This window comes from Varanus komodoensis, unplaced genomic scaffold, assembly GCF_004798865.1.
Source record: "Varanus komodoensis strain SLA01 unplaced genomic scaffold, ASM479886v1 scaffold18_1, whole genome shotgun sequence".
NCBI lineage: Eukaryota > Metazoa > Chordata > Lepidosauria > Squamata > Varanidae > Varanus > Varanus komodoensis.
In genome coordinates, this window is record NW_025335548.1 from 5,858,649 (window position 1) to 5,879,264 (window position 20,616).

At 45.6% G+C, this 20,616-nt stretch overlaps 1 protein-coding gene across 1 annotated transcript in view; it reads right to left on the bottom strand.

Annotated features, from left to right (window-relative positions):
* Window positions 1–20,616, bottom strand: part of COL3A1 (collagen type III alpha 1 chain) — an 81,866-nt gene that overhangs the window by 49,270 nt on the left and 11,980 nt on the right. The window contains exon 2 of the mRNA XM_044427063.1: window positions 4,261–4,466. Coding sequence (XP_044282998.1) covers window positions 4,261–4,466 — 206 coding nt within the window. The remainder of the gene's footprint in view (window positions 1–4,260; window positions 4,467–20,616) is intronic.

Consider the following 20,616-nt stretch of genomic DNA (forward strand, 5'->3'; position numbering starts at 1 on the left):
TGGTGATGCTAGCCATCCCGCCTGGGGAAGGGGGACATCTTCCATGCAGCATGGCCGATCATCAAACAAGCCACCCTAATCTCATGAGCAGAAGATAACCTCACAGGTGTAAACAAAACAAACAGATACTTTGCAGTGAGACCATCCTATGCCATTTAATTCAGGATAATTCTTTCCCTGTTTTGAACGCCTATGTTAAGAATTTCAAAAGGAGGGAATGAAATAGCCAATACAAAGCTACCTTGGCATAAGAAACTTGTCTCTGTAATGAGATAAAGACCATTCGATGGAAGCCTGTATGTTTTAGGATCATTTGTTTTAATCTGAAACTACAGTCAGAGTGAAAGTGTTCCCTTAGTTTCTGGGTTGCTTGTTCCTTTTTCTTTTCTGCTACAGAATCCTAGTTTGAGGAAGAATGCAGTTGTTTTAAAGGATTGGGGAATGTTATAATGGCTTTGGGGAGACTGGACTGGGTTTTGCAATGGCTCCCGCCATTAAGAATTCTGAGTAGACTTTACAGTTTCAGAATCATCTTGCATTGGCCTGGGCTTACAATGGTGGACCTAATTTTGGAGGGAACTGTGCTAAGCAAAGAGGAAATAGGCCACAACAAAAGGAGTTGTAGACTCGAAGCTTTTCGGAGTGGCTGGAACCTAACAATTTTTGCAAATGTAGTGCCACGTACAATGATAAAAGCCTTTTCAATCATCCTCCACTATTAGAATTGGGTGAGAGGAGAGTGGGCACAGGTCTATTTCTATCCCCACTGGTGCTTTGTGCAACTCATCTTGTGTGTCATTGTTAGAGAAAATGTTGCAGAAAGGTAGTGCATTGGACCTATTTAATCAGCTCTGATAGTATTATTATTACATTGCATTAGTACCCCACCTATTTCCCTCTTGAAAGGACCTCAAGGTGACTTAAATGTTCTTCTTCTTCTTCTTCTTCACAATCTTATCCTCACAATACAACCCTGTGAGATAGGCTGAGCAGAAAGTGAGTGTAGTGGTGTAGCGGTCAAGATCACAGGACTGGGACTCAGACGATCTGGGTTCTAGTCCCCAACCAGCCATGGAGCCAACTGGGTGACTTTGGCCTCTCACAGACTCTCAGCCTGGCCTGCCTCAAAGGTTCTGCAAGCCAGACCATCTGCGGGCGGAGAACTGGTGCTTTGGTATGTTGCTCTTTGCCGTGTTTACACAAAGCAACTACGAATGCGGCTCCACTTTCCAACAGCTGAGCCCCAACCCAGTTGAAGTTCCTTATGCCTGGAACCAGCCCTTGGCCACCACGTGCTGTGGACTGTGTGAGCAACACGTGGACATGAGTGTCGGGCCCTACTTCACGTCCTTCTTGCCTCATGTGGGCTCCCCCAGTGACGTAGAGCCCTGGGAAAGAAGGGGCCTACCTTACACGGGAGGCCTCATGAAGGGAGCTGGTGCCATACGGAAGCCGTTTTGCCCCCAGCATGTGGTGAGCTGCAGAACCAGCAACAGAGAAGCCCGGGAAGAGGGGGCCAAAGGTGACAATTCACGGTGGTATGGAGGAATGACTGGAGAGGACATTGTGTGCCCCATGCAAATGGGAGGGGAAGATGGAGTGTGACTTCAGAGGGGAGCAGAGTCGCAGTGGCCAGCCCCGCTATGAATCTGTGTGGCATGGATCACACATGTGTGCAAACCCTACACACCCAAGCCCTGTTCTGCTTCACAGGGGAGAAGATTAAGCCGGTGCATGTCCAGAGGTCGTATGCATGCCCACAGACTCAGCTGAGAGCTTCAACTGGCTGCTGCTGCAGCATCCCTTCCTCCATCCCGGCAAGCAAGCGAGGGGCACCTACACTGGCCAAGCCTTTCATCTTGATCATAACTCTGAACCAGAGGCTTCATGGAACTGCTGTCAGCTCCACCACTGCAGCTTTTGTGTGTGTTGTCTCTGGAGCTTGGCCTCAGCACACAGCATATTTGGGCTGCTGCGTGGGCTCCCATGGGGCCCGCCACGGATGGCTGGGGCAGGTAGCTGGGAATGGCCACTTGAATTCCCACAATGCCCCGCTCTGATGCTATGCTGGGGGCCATGTGGGAAAACCAAGCGGCTCCAGCTGCAAGAATTCTTGCAGAGCTCTTCCTCTGCCAAAGCTCATTAAAGTCAAAGGTGCCTCATTGCTATATCGCCAGATATTTTGGTCTTCAACTCCCAGCAGCCCCAGTCAGCTGGGCCAGCGTTCAGGAATGCTGGGACTTGAGCTCTAAAGCATACCTTGTGGCTCTCATTGCAATGATGGTTAGCAATTTAGGTGCCCTCCACCATTGTTTGAAGAATAATTTACCTCAGGGTGGGCATTTTGTGGCCTTCAACTCTCATCATTCCTCACCACTGGTATGCTGGCTGGGGCTGATTGGAGTTGTAGGCAAAAACTTCTGAAGGGCCAGACTCTGCACACCCTTGCTCTTAATGCACTCTCATCCTATGGATGATTACTCAGAAGTAAGCCCCTTTGCATTCTGTAGGTTGTACTCCTAAATAAGTGCCCAAGTTCCTGGCAGGAAAAAGGGTGCAAAAAAAATATGTTCACCTTCCCTAGGACTGTAGCTTTAAGCACTTAAATTGTGGTAACACAAATTATCATAGATTTATTAAAATATCAGGGGGGAATGAAAAGAATGCCTTAGGCAAGTAAAAAAGATTCCAATACTTCGTAAACAAATTTCACATTTGGGATCACCAGCATTTGTAGGCAGTCATAAAATGGAGAAGCCTCCATTTTATGAAAGTTTCCATCTTGATCCAAATCTGGGTTTTAGCAGGACATTTTCCGCTAGCGACCAAGTGCTTAACATATGGGGTACGTTCCAAGGATCCACGCAGCATGGGCATGTTCCAGCTGAAATTCACACTTGGCAACGTCGGTGGTGGACAAAGAGGGCTCTCTCCCGGGACAGGGCTCGGGTTCTCTGGAGCCAAGTTTTTTGGCATGAGCAGATCCCGACGAGACTTGCCAGGCTTCCTTTGCACTCAAGTGAATAACAGGCTGAGCTTGACTCCGTAGATTGAGGCACCTTTCCATTTCTATTAAGAACAGATTTTCTTTTGGGATTGCTCGGAGACTTTCCTGTTGACATTTGGCTGGAAAGCAATCTTTGGCAGTATATCCTGGCAATTCACAGCCTAACCCTTTATCAGCCTAGGAAGTCATAGATCCTGGTTGAATGTAACAAGGGAGGAAATGAACTTTCCAGGACCTCCGTGAAACAGCCTGCTCGAGTACTTATGTACCGGGAGAGGTTACAGGGAAGCCTTGTGCAATCCGTGCCCCTCAGTCAACTTTCACAAGCCCTCTGAAAGACCGTCAGGATGCTGGCAAGTGGGAGTTGTTCCTAGCCCAGCAAGCTGGGAGGAAGAGGAAGAGATTGAGAGAGAAAGAGCAGGATGACAGAGGGAGAACAGGAGGGCATGGGAGAAGGCTGGGTCACATGATCACTGAATCCCACTGTGCCATGTGCCACTGGCCATTTTGAATATTCCATGCCCATCTTCAAGGGGCTTGTGACTGCTGCAACATTTCAACATGGGGCAGTAGAGTTGGTGGAGGGGGAAACAACCCTCAAATAACCCTTGGTTGGCTGAAGGGTTGATTGAGAATTGTTTCCCCCTCCAACAAGCCCTGTCACAAGCCCTGTTAGGGTCACATGGAAGACCATGACAATGCTTCTTCCCTCAAGGTCGGAATATTCAGAATGGCTACCACCATGAGCTGCAAATCACTGTGGCTTAAATAAATGACAGTGGGTTGCAGTAATCCGGTGAACCCAGTCAGAGAGAGAGTGAGCTAGTGGTGGTGATAGCGACCAGCAGGGTTAATGGTGGCTCCATCCACTTCTAGCCTCTGCTGTGTGCATTGCCAACATGTGGCCATTTCTAACAGAATGGAGCCCTCATAGGAACATAAGAAAATTCATGATGAATCAGACCAACGATCCATCTAGTCCGTAAAAGATTTCCCCCACACACACCACCGCTTTAGATCATTTTTCTCTCCTTTGCCCCTTTGTATCATTGATCCTAATCAGTCCCTAATTATTTCAAATATATAGCAAAGGAGTGTTTATCATGTCCTAAATGTGGTTATCCCCCTCACTAGTTGTATTTGGGCTACTACACCCCTTTGTAACCAATAAAATCTAAGCCAGTTTAACTCTGGGCACTGGCACTGGATACAGGTTGCACCCCGGGACGCGGCAAGTTTAAAGTAGCACTTACAGGTGGCGGTGTTGGCTGCGGACAGACTGGGCAGCATTCTCCAAATGGAATCTCTGGATTGGGGCAGTCTAACTCCTGGTCGTCGCAGATGATGTCATCACAAAGAACAGCTCCTTGGTCGCACACACAGATTTGGCACGGTTCTGGTTTCCACACATCTCTGTCAGCATACACCTGGCCGAGGTGGGTGCATTCTCCTAAGACAGCTAGGGGAAAATGGCGGGCAGGGGGAGAAATACAGGCACAAGGTGAGTTGTTTGGTGAACTTCGGTACAATCAAATCGATGGACTTATTGAACAGCTTTTTCATGCAACTTGTAAGATATATACTTATGTGTGTACACATTTCTAACAATGGTAAAGTTTAACAGTCTGATTTCATGATCTACTACAAAAGCCAGTGCGGTCATCAGAGGTCAGGTTTTTAGTAACAGAGGAGGGGATACAGTGTTGTTGTTGTTGTTGCTGTTGCTCAAAAAGTTTAAATCACGTTTCACATGGCATGCCTTGGTTAACATTTTCAGGAAGATCAGTGCTAAAGAGAAGACTGCGGCAGTTTTGGCAGAATGCAACTAGGCAAGGTGGGAGACAGACATGCACAAGAAGCCCGTGGGGAATCCATCTTTGACAGAGCCGCTCTCTTGTCCCCTTGCCTGTCCCCTGATTCTGCTCCAGAGCGTTGGAGCAAACTTGGAGGAGCTGCAAAGAGGAGGAGCACAAAGGGCAGTTAGCCTGCAGGCAACAGGTCAGCTCCAAGCGCTGCTGGCAACCTTGTAGGGAGCTTGCTGGTCCAGTGGGCATCTAGCGTGGGAGGCCGAGCTATTTGAAGTTAGGTCCATGCACAAAAGGAATCCAGACCCTCCGGCTGTCAGATTAATTTTACGAAAAACAGGGTGTTCGGGCTTAAATATGTTGACACATATTCCTTGCATTAAAATGGTACCCACCCAGCATTCCACTTATGTCCACTGATTATCTGTATACACCACTGTGCTTTCAAAGTCTACTCAAAGGGATGCTACACTGTAAGCTTGCAGCTGAGCTGCAGCAGAAGGATGCTGAAGGTTTGCTTCTCGGCCACCTTTGTTTACCTGTTCATGGCCATCATTCGACAAAATGGTCACAGTGGCCATCACAGCAGCAGAGCTTCCTGCATGCAGTTGCTGATGGATAATGCATCAATAATCAGATGGGAAATTTGTCCCTGTGATATTTTGTTCCCACATCAGGAATACACGGAAACATGACTGTGGCAATACATGCGCGTGCACACGCATGGGAGGCGGGCCATGCACGTGAATCTTTCCTGCATTCAGCCAGTGCTGTGATCATGCCAGCAATCATGTGCACGAATAGGAATTTGTGGGAAAGGCTATGGCCCTCGCAGCCAATCATCTTGACTTTTCCAGGTTTAATTGCAGTTATTTCTATGAGATGTAGGTTGCTACTTAAAAAAGAGCAAACTACAAACCCAGATTGATATTTTATTTTCTCAGAAACAAAAGAAACCCATGTAAAGGACAAAGTGAAAGAAATACATCAAATGTGACTGTTCTTAAAGCATTAATTAAAATCTATTGAATTAGTATTGAAAAGAGTAAAAAAAAAACACACTGAAGAATGATGATAGTTCAGAAAACTCTTTTATTTAAGTAGGATGAACACTAAAGTACTCCTTCAAATCTATGTATGCTTGTGCATTTTGGTTTACAATACTAGCAGTGTTAAAAATAAGGTCAGAAATTTATATCCTTCCCATTACCAAGTAAGCAATGTGTGACATGTAAAATAAAGCAGGACTGTTTCCTGCATCCTCTGTTTCCTGCATAAATAGAGTTGCATGGCAAAGTCCCAGTACAGTCCCTGAGTTAAGGCTCAGTGCCATGTGGTTAGAGAGAATCTGGACTTGGAATTAGTAGAAGCCCAGCTGTCATCTGAGTCCAGCCATAAACCTCCTGCCTCTATGAGTCTCCCATAGCATCTGCTATCCATCTTTAAAATGGGAATGAGTGTGGAAGGAAGGAAGGAAGGAAGGAAGGAAGGAAGGAAGGAAGGAAGGAAGGACTTAACAAGGGTCAGTCCTCATTGGTTCTCATTGGTCATTGCTTCTGAACAAACACAATGACTACTGCATCTTCTGTAACACCTTGCTTACTTGATGGAGCAGGCCTAAGCCAAGCTTCAGTGGATGGGTAGCAACACTACATTAAAGAGAATGGTCTGTTTGTTTGTTTGTTTTGGGTTTTAGAAAATGTCTATCCCATCGCCTTCCACATTAACAACACCAAAAGTGCAATAAAGACAATGAAATGATGCAGTGCATCAGTTGCACACAATTCATCAGTGGAGATCATTAAAGGAGCAGTCAGCCAGAAAGGCACATAAAATGAATGGGTTGCTTGATTATCCCTTGATGTTCATGGAGTTGTTCCCTTTCCTCAAAATAATGAGAAGGTCCTTCAAAAGTTGGCAGGAGCTGATCTGCTTGTACGGCTACAGGAATAAAATGGCTGCTTAGCAAAATGAGGTCTTTGGGCTGAGAAAAGCTAGTTATTTCCCTCCGACAAAAGCAAATAATGCAATGCAATGGAATGGAATATGCATTTCACATCAAATTGCTGCCGGTCATAGTGAAATAGGCGATCTTCACAGCCTTGTCCAGGAACACTGTTGTTCTGCTAATACACAGTAGGTGGCATTGTTGACCAGACAGTAGGTAAGGTTGCAGCCATCTGGTTATAATGATTTGCAGCCTGGTGGCTAATCCTCTGGTTATTGTTAGATCATTTAAGAGGCAAACTGGAAGTGCTGCACTACAAGTCTTTGTGGGTTTTGGCAGAATGAAAGCATTAAATAATTTTTTCCAAGAGATCCTTCCATATGGGTTGATTTGCCAGTTCAAGAAACCCCTGCTAGGTTAAGATGTAAATCTCTGTGTCAGCTCACCATGACGTAATGCCCTGTATATTGCACATCAAGACTTCCTTTCTTTCCATTCTCAGAAAGGGTGAAAAATACCCCACAAAGCTAAATTGTGTTCCAGCATTGGCAAAGAATACACCAAAAATAATGGGAATTCAATGCTGCAGGCTGAGTCGCGTGTTTCCAGACATGTGCTTGAAATAGTGAAACACGAGAAGCTAAGACGAGCCCTGAGGGATCAGACGGAGGGTTCCTCTTGTCCAGCCTTTGGTCCATGGAGGCCAACCTGCTGTCCACAGGAAGCCCACCTGCAGGACAGGAGAGCAACTCTGGAAGTAACAAAGACCATCCTTAGGCAGCCGTTTGATGCAGCTGCCAGGGATGGCTTTTCTTTCATCCTGGGTTCCTGCAGCAAGGACCTCCGGCTGCATTAATCTCCTTGGCTACTGAATGGTGAGATGTCCCTGAACTAGAGGGAGGAGAGATGGTCCCATCGGTCGAAGCATCCACTGCTAGTGCGGTGCTGTGCGAAGAAGCCTCAGGAAGGCTCCAAAAGTTGCAGACGCAGGGATGGTGGTGAGGACAGCAACCTGGACGCTTTCCCGACCACACAGGGGTTTTCCTTTGCACTGTGGCAAGTTTGGAAGGCTATAAAAATGCATGGAGGGATGGGGAGAGGATCCCCGTTGGCCAAATGCCCCTCCCGTGGAGTTTCCTTTATCAAATGAAACAAGGATGAAACAAGCACACGGAGAAGTGGCAGGGGGCGGAAGGGGAGGAGATAGACGGTGACGAAATACGCCATCCACAATCCTCTGCAGGATTTTGTGAACTTAACCCACTTATTTCAGTGGAATTCTACACTCCCTGCAGGGCTAGATTTGGGGGCCATGTCGGCACAGGCTCAGAGATTTGATTAAATGTCGAGGATGAATCATCTTGTCACGGGCCCACTCTCAACCTCTTCTCAACCCACAATAAATCACAAGTTAAGAGTTGTTGTATACCATTTCCCTTTTAAAAATAAATTATTGGGATGGCTTGCCAGCAATTGTGTAAATAAATTACTAGTTATTGAACATCTGGAAGGCATTTTGCAAAATATAAATGAGGTGGGTAGGGTTGTTTGGAAAGTATTGGAAAATTTGTGTGGAACATCAAAATGACATTTCCTGCCTTTCAGAGCTTACTGTTGGGCATCCACACCAATGGAGTTCTCTCCCTGTGCGGAAACATGTGAAATTCTAACAGAAGTACGCCTTTGCCTCCTACAAGCGATTTTGACACAGCGGCAAAATACCTATATATAAACTATTAAACAAGCACCCCGGCCAATCAGGGTGGAACAGCAACGCCCTTGTTCAAAAGCCATGCTCCACTTCAACCATTAAATTGGATTGGGGTGGCACTATTAAAATAGATCAGGAGACAAGTGATCTTCCCAGTGATTTGTGGGAAGAATGGATAGCCTAGGAAGAAACTTTGGATAGCCTAGGAAGAATGGATAGCCTAGGAAGAAACTTTGACTCACAGAGGTAAATGGGGAAATGGAAGTGTGTCATTAAGGTTGCAGTCCCATCCACACTTACCTGGGAAAGAAGTCCCATTGAGTTCTTGGGGCTTACTTGTGAGTAGGATTACGTTTTGAATGCCCTAATTCCTTTTTGATGTTCTTCCAGGAACCTTAAGCTGGCACATATTGGATCAGGCCCATTTCCCCCTTAACACCCTGAAGCAGATTAGGCTGTGAGGCCATGCCTAGATTCAGTGGGGGGCTTCATGGCTGAGATTGGAACCCCAGTTTTTGCAGTCTAGCTCTATCCCAGTATACCACAGTGAACTGGGAGTTTGACCAGTTATGCACCTGCACGTATTCTGGGCCCAAACTACAGGTCAGATGGAGTTCGGGGAAACTGGGGCCAGTACCAGAGCCGACCTCACCAAGGCTTATGCTACAACCCATGCACAGCTCCTCATCGACCCTCAGAGGCCTTGGCCCAGTTCCTCCTTCTCCTTCCTGCCCATTCAGCTGCTTCCTCCAGGCAAGTGAGCAGCAAGCAGGAGGAAATGCGCCCTCCATGCTTTCTGCCCTCTTCTTTTGGGGACAAGTGGGACAGGCACAACCCAGCGGGGCCAGTGAGGAGAGGGAGGGAGACGGAAGGCACCTGGCCCCACCCCTCTCCCAGCCCTGGAGATGGTGCTATGTGGAGTGGCCTCCATCCTCACCGCTTTGCTCTTAAAGCAAATACAGAATGGAAACGGGGCTCCACTGTCCCCCGCTGGCTTTTTCTCTGTGCAGAATCCTGCTCTTTCCCCTGCAAGGGGAAGGGCAAGGAGAGGAGGAGGCTAAGCAAAGGAAGGAGCAGTGGGGAAGTGCATAAGCAACTCTTTCTGACTCAGCAGTGCTAGAGATTACAGCCTCCAGCAACTGCCAAAGAGGCAGGGTCAGGAGAAAATTATGCAGATGTCCCCTGAAAATGTAAGCAGGCAAATACCGCAAGTTCACTGCACTCCCAGGAGCGGCGGAACAGAATGGCAGGATGTGTCTCCGAGAACCACTCTCTTCTTCCATTTCCCACCAACTGATGTGCTCTGGATGCCACGTTTGTTAGTAATGGTATTTCCCAATATCTGCATCAGACTTAACGGGTGTTAACCAGCGTGAGCAACTAGCTTATCTGCTTTCTAATCACCAGAAAGCCATCATTGCACGCACACTGCTATCTTATGCTGGGGTTTGAGATGTTTTTGGACTGCAACTCCTATCATCCTTCATTGTTGGCCCTGCTGTCTAGCTCTGATAGAAGTTGCAGTTCAGCAACATCTGGAGGGCTACATGTTGTATTTTTATTTATATATATTTATATTTTTAATGTATTATATTTTAATTGATGTTTTGTGAGCTGCCCCGAGGCTTCAGCGAATGGGGTGGCATAGAAAATTTCTAAATAAATAAATAAATAAATAAATGTTGCCCATCCCTGCTGTGGAGCATGGATTAGCTCTCTTCCCTGAGCCACCTACAGTGATTTGAGGCACATGGGGCTCCCATTGTGCTCTTCTGCTTCATTTAAGATAAAGGGGGGAAGATCTGGGATCCCCTGCTTTGCCCAGGGGAAGATTGGTGGTACCCTAAGAACTACAAACAGCAGACGGAATGTCTATAATTTGCAAGTATATGCCTATGTACCTTTCAATATCTGTTCGAGATACATGGATATATACTTGCAAGCATTCAGCTATGTGGAAACAACTCAAATTCTGTCCATTTTGTGAGGATTTCTACATGTACCTCAGTAGAGATTTATGAGCACGTTATAAAGGGTGCCCTTTTTGATTTACCAAACAAAATGACAAGACGAAGATCTCCCCCACCCTGGAGTGAGCAGTCAGAGTCTTACGTTTCTTTTCATGGCCATGTTTACAAGAAAGCCAGTACATTTGTTCCATGCTAAAATTCGTAATAGAAGCAAAGCATATTCTCAACATGAACTCATGGTGCAGCTCAGCCAAAATGGGGAGTGATTTCAGTTTTTGGCACTTGTAGAAGTGCTGAGGGCAGGAAACTGGAAACATTTTGCTCATAAGACTGAGACCTAGACATGAAGAAATAACTATAAAACAAGAATGTATATGAAGGGTGTCTTTTGACCCTTATTCTAGCCTCATGTCATGTGCAGTGTTTTCATCCTTCTGAATGACAAAGGGATAAGCAGATGGGTATTTGCAAAAATCTGCCAGCATCCACCCTAGTGCAGCAACGACTAGGGTGGTGCAGAGTCTTGGATGCCCAGGTGCTCATTCCTTCTCCCTTCTCCCTGCGTTTTCTGAAAGTGCACATGTGCATTTCTAAGATGAGCATGACGTGTTGATGAGTCAGAATAAATTTACCTTCCTTCAAGCTGTTTATAGAGAACATAGGAAACTGGGAAAAGCCCTTAAGAAACCTACAGACCTTACTTCTGGGCTGAGTCCATGGGTAATGAGTCTCATGGGCCCTACGGGATTTACATCTGGGCAGGCATGTCTAGGACTGCAGTATTAGGGCAGTGGCCAATGCTTTTGCTTGGCTTACATACTTAGGAGTGAGAGCAATCTGTAGTGTAAAGCCAACAGCATGTGCTGGCACACTGGGCCTTCCATAGAATTGTGTCCCAGCAGCTAATGCTGTTGGCACTGCACTGGCGGTCTCTCACCTTAAGTGATACTAGCACAGCAGCACTGTTGGATAGTTCCCTCAGTGTGCATGCTATTTAATGACAAATGAAGGCAATTCAGTTTTCCATGTCTCGAAGGCTCAGCTGAGCCAATCTCCATGAAAAGAAATGTAGGCCTTTGCACACAAGATATTTCCTGTCGATGATAGCAATCCTAGAAGGAGCAGAGGTGGACAACAGGCAAACCAGGCCATTCTAGAATTTCATTTTTCTAGGTGTCATGATGACTGGAATTGCACCAATAGGTTATAAGTGAGATCGCTTGAATCACATGTTTATGTGGCTACAACCTCAGAGATGCTTCTCCAGAAATGTTCTTCTACACTCATGTAGAATACAATCTCTTGTGAGAATCTGCCATTAGCTGTGGCTTCTGATTATTGGTCCAAATGATATTCTATTGCCTGTGCATTTGTCTTCTTTCTTAAAATCCTCAAAATACTGGATACTTTCTACTCTGATAGGTTCAGTTTCATAGCTGTCACCTTTATAGTCTCTAACTGCTATCTAGTTGGTATTATTTTAAATTGGCATTAAACATAAGATGGGAACATATATAGTCTATGTAATGGGTGGTAGAAGATGGAAGGTCAAAGTGGAGCTCCACCATTTTCCATGGAAGTGTCTCTTGAAATACAAATAGCTGCTTTAAGAAAGGCGTGTTTGGCAGCGCTGAATTCCCCTTCTTTTCCCGCAGTGGTTCTGAGACCACCCAGGTGAATTCACCAGGGCTGTTGTTCGCATAACCAGTAACACAAGCACTCATTGCTTTCACCAGTGACTGGGTCAGACGACAGGATGGATGGAGTATGAGTTTAAGTGTTGGTTCTTGTTGAACTATCTCTTACAGTTGAAACACGAGCTATCATGCTGTCGGAACGCAGCTGCACCAATGAGCCATGGCTTGTTCACTGCGAACAACACACAAAGAGGACCAAGGATTTGCTGTCGGGTCATGAACTGTGGGTTATTCACCATGATTTGTTATGTTGGCTGGGTTTAGACAACATGATAACCTGTGTTTGAACAATAACCCATGGTTCAGTGACAAACCGTGCTCAACCCATAGTTAGCCTATGGGTGTAGGTTACTGAGTTGTTTGAACCCAGTCAATGTCATGGCACATCTAGTTTGGCTCTGGATTTGGCAGGTGTGGATTTTGCCAGCATCACAACACCATCTCATAAGAAGATGCAGCACATCTTGAAACCAATTAATGAAACCAACTTTAATTTCCATGATTTAATATTCTGGTCTCTGCATAATCCATAGTGCCACTGCTATGGAGAGCTGCTCTCTGCACTCTGAAGCTCATAAATGCCTGTAACGCAGTAATCCTTTGCGGATGTTTGGTATTGGCGGTTACGGAACATATGTAGGAATAAGTAGAATACGTAGGCTATTCCCATCCCCAGGAAGGCAAGACAGTCGTTGCTCATAGTGCGTAAGCTGGCCATGCCCCCCAGTATCATTTTGAATCAGGATGGTATAGGTAGGTTGTGATCCAAACGGTGTAACTCAGCTAAATTATTTTCCTGCAATAAAGTTTGCTAACAAGAAACATCCATTTTTGTCTGCTATCTTTAGAGTGCACCTGGAAAGCTTCAAAGTCATCAGTTGTTGGTAAGAGAATGACAGGTCATATAGAAGGCAATGGCATCAGTTGCCTTGTGTCTTATTAATCATCCCCTTGCATCCCAAGACTGTGAACACCTATATGGAACGTGAAGCAAAAACTGGATCTTTAAGGAAACACATCCTAATTCCTAACACCTACGCAAGTCTTGGAGTTTTCAACAAATGCCCCAAAGCTTTCTCTGTGCTTCCTAGGAAAACTTTCTGCGACTTCTATGCAAAACAGAGTTCAAAATCCAGGGTTCTCTTTTTGCACAGAGGCACGCAATCATCTCTGATATTCAGGGAAACAATCAGGACATAAACTTCCCCAGATGTTTTATAGATCTCCCCTCCCCTCCATTTTCCTTGCCATGCAGGACTAGGTCACAGAACATGAAAGAAAATGTATAGCAAACAGGACAGAATGGAAGGAGAGAATATCAGCAAGAGAAAGCCAGTTTGATCCTTTTATAATTTAGTGGAGGATGCCTCTAATAAAGCACTCTACACCTTTGAGATTTATTTTTCCTGGCATTTTTCCTGCTGCTGAACATCATTCTTTCCGTTATGGCCTGACCCACCATGTCTGCATACCAGAGTTCAAACAAAGCTTGGCACTTGGACTTCTGCCTGGTGCTTGGATGAGCACTTCTATTTGGAAATCCTGCAGATTTCAGTGAAAGTTGCTTCCAAGTCAATATGTTTAAAATAGGACTAACAGCAAGATTTAGTTAAAGGCATGTTGCAGCTATGAGAGCATTGCTAAATTCAGTCTCCTGACCTTATGGACTTTACTTTTAGGTTCCTAGCAAAAATGTTATGCAATATTGCATCTCCCCCTTTTGCCTCAACTTGTCAGAAAGGTACAGAAATAAGTGAGACGATGACAAATGGGATTGGTGGATGCCCGCTCTGTGCAATCATTCATCACTTACTTTCTCCTGAGGAATACTTCCTGTCAAGAACAATGTAATTGATGGAAGCAATCAATGGCAGGGAAAAATCAGGCTGATAGGCTAACTTCAGCATCGACTCTATGCTGATAGTAGAGTTGAGGTGAACAGAATTCGGCAGAAGCAACCTAAGAACAAGAGGCCCTATAGATCGGGAAACATCATTGGAACTTCTGCACACCAGAGGCCATGTTAGGGAGCAGCCCCCTAGGGCTGGAGGCCAGAACCTTTCATGCAAAGTTCCAAATCTCTGCTCCATCACTCTGCTGGCTGTGGACCTTTGCTGAAAGGCCTGGAGAAGACTCCTGCTTTGTCCTGTGGGCCTGAGCCCCAAATCTTTTCAGAACCTGACACCAGCCTTCAGTGCACTTTGATCGTAAACCCTAGCTGCTGTAACGATCATGTACAAGGAGCTCTTCCCTTTTTCTATCTGCCGGGTGAAGAAGGAACTCCAAAGAACACGTGCTTAACAATGCTTGTCTGCCACACGCCTCTGCACTTGATTTATGGTTAGGCAGAACATGAGTGATAGCAATTTTCTAGTAGGCTGCCTGCAGAATTATGCGTGCTCTCTCTCTCCTGAATTCCCCAGTTCCGAGCTTTTAACAACAAATGAATCAATTAGCACGTTCAAAATTGGGAAAGGTCTGGATATTGTGCTGCTAGTGGCATAATGGAGAACTAGTTGTAACTTTTATTTGGAGGAACAAGATGTGGAAGGAGGAACTTCTGTGCACAAACCCTTAATACTAGTTGAAGGAGGCTCTTGCGCTTAGGCAAACTGGTATGTGAAATAGCAGGTGAGAAAAGCTGGTCACTTTTCTTTCCATTTCAGGGTGATCTTGGTGCTGTTGGTGGACCAGAGGTAGAGTCGGGGTAGAGAGAAGACATGTGGTTATCTAGCAAAGCACGCAAGGACTAGGCAAAGGGCAGCGTTACTTGGGAGGCAGATAAGCAGAGGTGGCCGATGATGCCTACACTAAAGGGGCTCCTTACTCATTGCAACTTTTATTGTGAGCTGCCTAGGAACTATCCATGTTGGTCCATGCTGCTGAACCTATTTTGGGCCTCCCCTGCTGCTCCAAGCATGCTGTTAGGGGAGAAGAGCTTAGCAAAGAATGGATGGTCTCAAGAACAGATTGAGTGGGGAGAGCAGGTGGCTGCAGGGAGGGGGAATCGGTGAGAATCACCTCGCCTGTTTCCTATTACCGGAGACTCGGCTAGAAAAACCATGCTCCTCCTTTAAAAGCTGGAACCTTTCTGCTTGGAGAAGAGCATGTCTGGATGGAACTGGGACCAGGGATGTAGACCCTTTGGCTCAAAAGCGAATCTGGCTTGCAGAAGTTCTACGGAGCATCTCCAGGGGAATTCTGTGCCTCCCCAGAACATTAAAACCAATGGCATCAGGGGTGCCACGGAGGGCCTGGCAGAGGTCCGCTCTTCCCCCGGTGCGGCTCTGCACACCTGTGTTAATCACTGCCTAATGCAAGGGCAAAGTCCTCAGTCTGCAATTTCTGGGCACTCCAGACTCTGGAGGAATCTATTGAATGGGGCATCCCTGTAGTTCACAGACTTCACTCTGTAACCGATGGCACCACTCCCAAAGCCTCTAACCCACAATTAAGCCCTGATGCGATGAAATCAATCATTTCCTAATGTGTAAATTTAGGCACGATGACTCAGCCGCCATGTTCATTTCTTACATCCACAGCCACAACCTGGTGCCCTCCAGATGTGGAAGCCTGCAACTCTTCTTCCTTTCCAGTCAGCATGGCCAAGAATGTGCAGCCCAGAACACTTGGAGAGCACCAGGTTGGTGCATGCTGCCTTATTTCCAGAAAAAGATAACATGTGCTTTCAATGTGCATCATCAGTAGTAGTGAATTTAAAAATTCTCTCAGATAAATTGGATCATTTCCATATATAATTGTGTTTTTCCCCACATTTTGCCACTGTTAATACTCTGGCTGTTATGTCTTTGAGGCATTTACCTTGGAGTGGTTGCCATCTGTCCTTACATTAGGCTAAATTAATGCTTGCCATCTGTTACCACTGTATACCAGAGAGAAAATGCAGAGATGTTGCCAGTCAACGATCATGTAGAGGTAGGTTTGTAGACAATTAGACATAAAGGGAGTAATTGCCATTTGGTTTAGTAACCCATTAGGAAAAGGAAATGAATAAATGTACACAGGGGTCAAAATATGCAAATAAAAGGAGGTGTTTCCCACCAATTGTGTGTGTGTTGCATTATGCAAAAAACTCTTGGTGTAGCCACAAAATTGATGATCACCTTTGGGCATCACTGTTTATGAACAAGCACGAGCCTTGTTAGGAATACACATATTATGGAATTCACTAGGACAAGATGTGATATAATGGCTGTCAGCAAAGATTCTACTCTGCATTTCTTTTCTATAAAGCCCCATGTGTGATGCTGGTGGAACAACAACAATGTAGGAAAATAGTTCTCACAACATCTGTTAAGTGTTAGCTCATGGGACCAAGATGCTTAGAGGTACTTTGCTTCTGAATAACAGATAGGAGGTGGCTGGATGGGACTAGTGTGGAGGGAAAGCTGTATATTTTGTGATTGCCAGTAAGTTTCCCAGAAGCTTCTGGCTGGCCACTAGTGGAGACAGGATACTGGGCTAGATTACTTTAGTCTGGCGCTGCAGGCTATGCATGTTTCCATTTGGGAAACCTGGAAACTCAAATAGGAGATCTAGAGTAAGAAATATTAGTTACTTGAAGCTGCTTTGGCCAAATGTGTTTCCTGTTCAGCAGGAGGAACCATGGGGAAAATCTCAAAAGCAGGCGAATTAAGTTTTTCTGCCAAGAAGACGAGTTACACATTTTATACAGTGAATGTTTAAAGGAGTTCTGTGGAAGTCCTTTATGGAAGCACCTTACTATGCACATACTCATGTTCTCCATCCCTCCCTCTCTCTCCCTCCCCCCTCCCACCACCCCACACACACTTTCTCTCTCTCTTTTCAGATAGGAATGAAATTTATTCCTGCTCTGTCTCAAGCTTCAGCACTATTTCATCAGTGACTCATGGCTAATTCCATGCTAAATTATAAATTATGGTCTGGATAATTCCAGTGGTTATGAGCCAGTGAAGAATATAGTGCAAATCATTTCAACGGGTATTAAAGTGATCCAGCATCACTCCCTCAGATAAATGAGTGCAAAATAAAATGAAAGTACATGGAAGTCTTCTGATATAGGACACATCAGCTAAAAACATAAATCTTGGTGCATATATTCCTTTATCAGTTTTCTCTTGAAATCCCTCAATGCATCTGTCCTAGACTCCTTGGTCAGACATGCATGGCACTTTCAGGAGGTGTTCTCTGTCTGCACTGAGACTCCTTTAATAATCGCACACTCAAGTGCGGTTGGGTCTAACTCACAAGTAATATTCACACTGCTTTCAACTTTGTTGTCATGTCCGCTGCTATTCTGGTTTATTTCTCTTTCACAGGGACAACCAGCTTGAGGCCTTTTCAAAGACTTGTAAAACAAAACTTTAGTGAGTGCGCAGGCTGATGGAAGGCAGGTGTTGGAAGGTATGTGCATTCTCCCTGCCACTGAGATACTTCTCGCTTGATCCTGTGCATCCATAATCAGCAGTTGATTCCACAGGCATCTGTAGGGCTTTTTCCTAGGTAGATCTGCACATGCTGGAACCTAAAGGTGAACATTGTCTGCCCTCATTCTAGCAATGCTTTCTCTTCATCCCAGCTTCAGCACAGCTGCACTGGAGGGGAAGTGGCAGTGTGCTCCTGGCTCAGCTCACAAGCCCTCAGGTGCTCCCAGACCACTCCCTGCCAGCTCTCTGCCTGCACAAGCCCTTGCTTTGGCAGGGACACTCGCCGATAAACCACAGGCCTGGCCCTTGAACTTGGGGTGATGCTTCTGAGCCATTCCTGGAGGGTCCTTTCTTGCAGTGGATCATAGAACTGGTAGTTTTACTTGGCAAGTGGGCCTGAGCCTGGCTCAAATGGGGTGCTTCATTTTCAGTGCCTTTTTTCATTTTTGCGACCCTTCTCCATGCACTTCATCAGCCTCCCTGTGCAGAAAGAACTAGGTTCTAACTAGGTTCTACTCTACTCTAATTACTAGATCTGTGCTGCAGAGAAATGAAGAGCTGTAAGCACTCCGAAGCTATTACAGGCTTCAGTGGAACAGAGATACAGAAGAGGGCATGCATGGAATTTCTTCACTTACAATGAATAGCTAGGTTGGAGCAAAGAGAAGGGGGCTACCATGAAATCAGGCAGATGTGACCAATTCCACAAACTGCTAGACCATGGTCCTGAGTTCATAAGAAACAAAATTGGCATTTTCTCATCAAAGATCTAACTACAAATGATCCCAGTGATTACCTGTGGATGGTGATGGAGCTGTGGATTTGTAAGAGGCCTGCCACTACTGTGCATGTGCGGCGCTCTCTGATTCCATAACTACCATCCCCACCAGCACTGGGGCATATTTAAAGCATTTATCCATGAGCAATGGAAATATTTCAGTGTTCCTGATTCTCTCAGCTCACACCTCTAAGAACCTTCATTTCAAGCCTTCCCCAAACTGGTGTCCTCCAGAGGTGTTAGACTGAAACTCCCATCATTCCCAGCAAGCATGGCCTGCAGATCTGGAAGGTACAAGGTTGGGAAGGGCTGCTGCAGTCCATCCCGATTTCTAAAAATCACATGGCAGGCTATACATTCTACACTGTTGCTTTTCCATAGTTCCTTTCCTTCTGTTGCTACAGCATCAGGCTGCCCTACTAGTGTAGAAGTATGCAAAGTCTGACTATCTGTCCATCTAGCCCATGACTGACTGGTTCAGCAACACGATAATCCACACTCAAGGGTCAAGTTTGACTTGCTGTTGAACCATGGTTGGGAAACACAGTTTATTGTGTTGCTTCAACCCAGATGTGCTGACAAGCCATGGCTAGTTAACCACAAACAAGCCACAAAAAGAAGCCATGGTTTGTTGTTGAACTGTGAACTGTAGGTTGTCACCATGGTTTGCTACCTCAACTGGGTTCAGACAACACAATCATATTTTGGAAACAGCCCGTGGCTCAATGACAACTCACACTCAACCCATATTAAACCCCTGAAGATTGGTCACCATGTTGTCTGAAGCCATTCCTTGCCTCTTTTGACCAGAGACAATGGAGATCAACTTGAGGCACTGGGGACTGCGCATGAGAGCTGCTGCATGCAAGGCAGGTGCCCTACTCTGGAGCTGTGACCCAACCTTAATGAGGAGGCCATGAGGGACCAGCACATGCGAATGGTACTTCTCACAGAAGCACTACCTCCTCTTGGGAGTTAACAGTGCCAACATGGAGAATGACCCAAAGATACACCCTCCCTGCATGATGCCCTGATTGCATGCATTTGCCAAATGCAGTGGGAGGCTGCCGTACGAAGGAGAGTGCCCCTACACTGCTAAACTGGCATAGGAACTGGTCCAAACAATGCTGTTCTGCGTGTGACACCTAAGAGGCCTCTAGTGGCAAGGTGAATGAACATCAAGGTAGTGATGTAACACATATCCCATAGAATAGACCATGCTATTTCTCTGAGATGAGAAGGAACAACTCATTGGAGAAGACCCTGATGCTGGAAACGATTGACAGCAAAAGGATGAGGTGGCTGGATGGAGTCACTGGGGCAGTGGGGGTGAGCTTGGGTGGACTCTGAGGGATGGTGGAGGACAGGAGAGCCTGGAGGAATGTTGTCCTTGGGTCAGGCATTACTTTGTGAGTAACCATTGAAGCAAACATTTCTCCCAGAACATTTCTTTAGGCTCATTTCCATGTGGATACATTACATTAATTTCTTATATTATAAATTATATTTCTTATATTTCTGTTCCACTGCTTTCCTGCAAGAAACTGTAGGTGGCTTACAATAATTCTCTTCCTCTCTAGTTTATCTTCACAAGAAGTGACTGACCCAAAGTCATGCAATGAGCTTCATATCTGATCTTGAATCCCAGTCCAACCCTCTAAGCATTATACCAAGCAAAATATGTTGTCTTCTATTGATTAGCAATGCTCTCTCACCAGGATTACAGAGCTAGGCAGGACTGTTGTGGCTGTTGAGAAGTTCTGGCCCGCAACCCTTCTCAGCCCTAAGACGGCACCGTCAATGATGAGTTGTAGGTCAAAACATCTGGAGAGCCATAAGTTGACCATCTGTGAACCCTTATTTTAACAAACCTGAGGAAAAAATAGGCCCGACCCTCCCTAAAATGGTAAAAATCATTTCTTTGGTTACCACTCCCTCCCCACACAATTCTTGGTTCTTGGCAAATGTGGCATCCTTTATCTAGCCCAGGGCATTTTTAAGTGACTGTTCCTTTGAGTCATAATTATCAGGGAAAGTAGAATCTTAGCAAAATAAAGAAGCAAAATAAAACCCAAGAGAGGGCTGTTCTATTGACCTCCAGGATCAGCAACACAATTCTTTATGAAAGAGGAAGCATAGCTTCCTGCCACAGATCAACAGCATTTTTATGGGAGAGGGGAAAACACTGCTTGAGAACCAGTGTCCTGACTTAGATACTATTGAAATGTTCAAGAAAATATGGGGCGGCCCTCCTAGAAGTCTACTGCATCA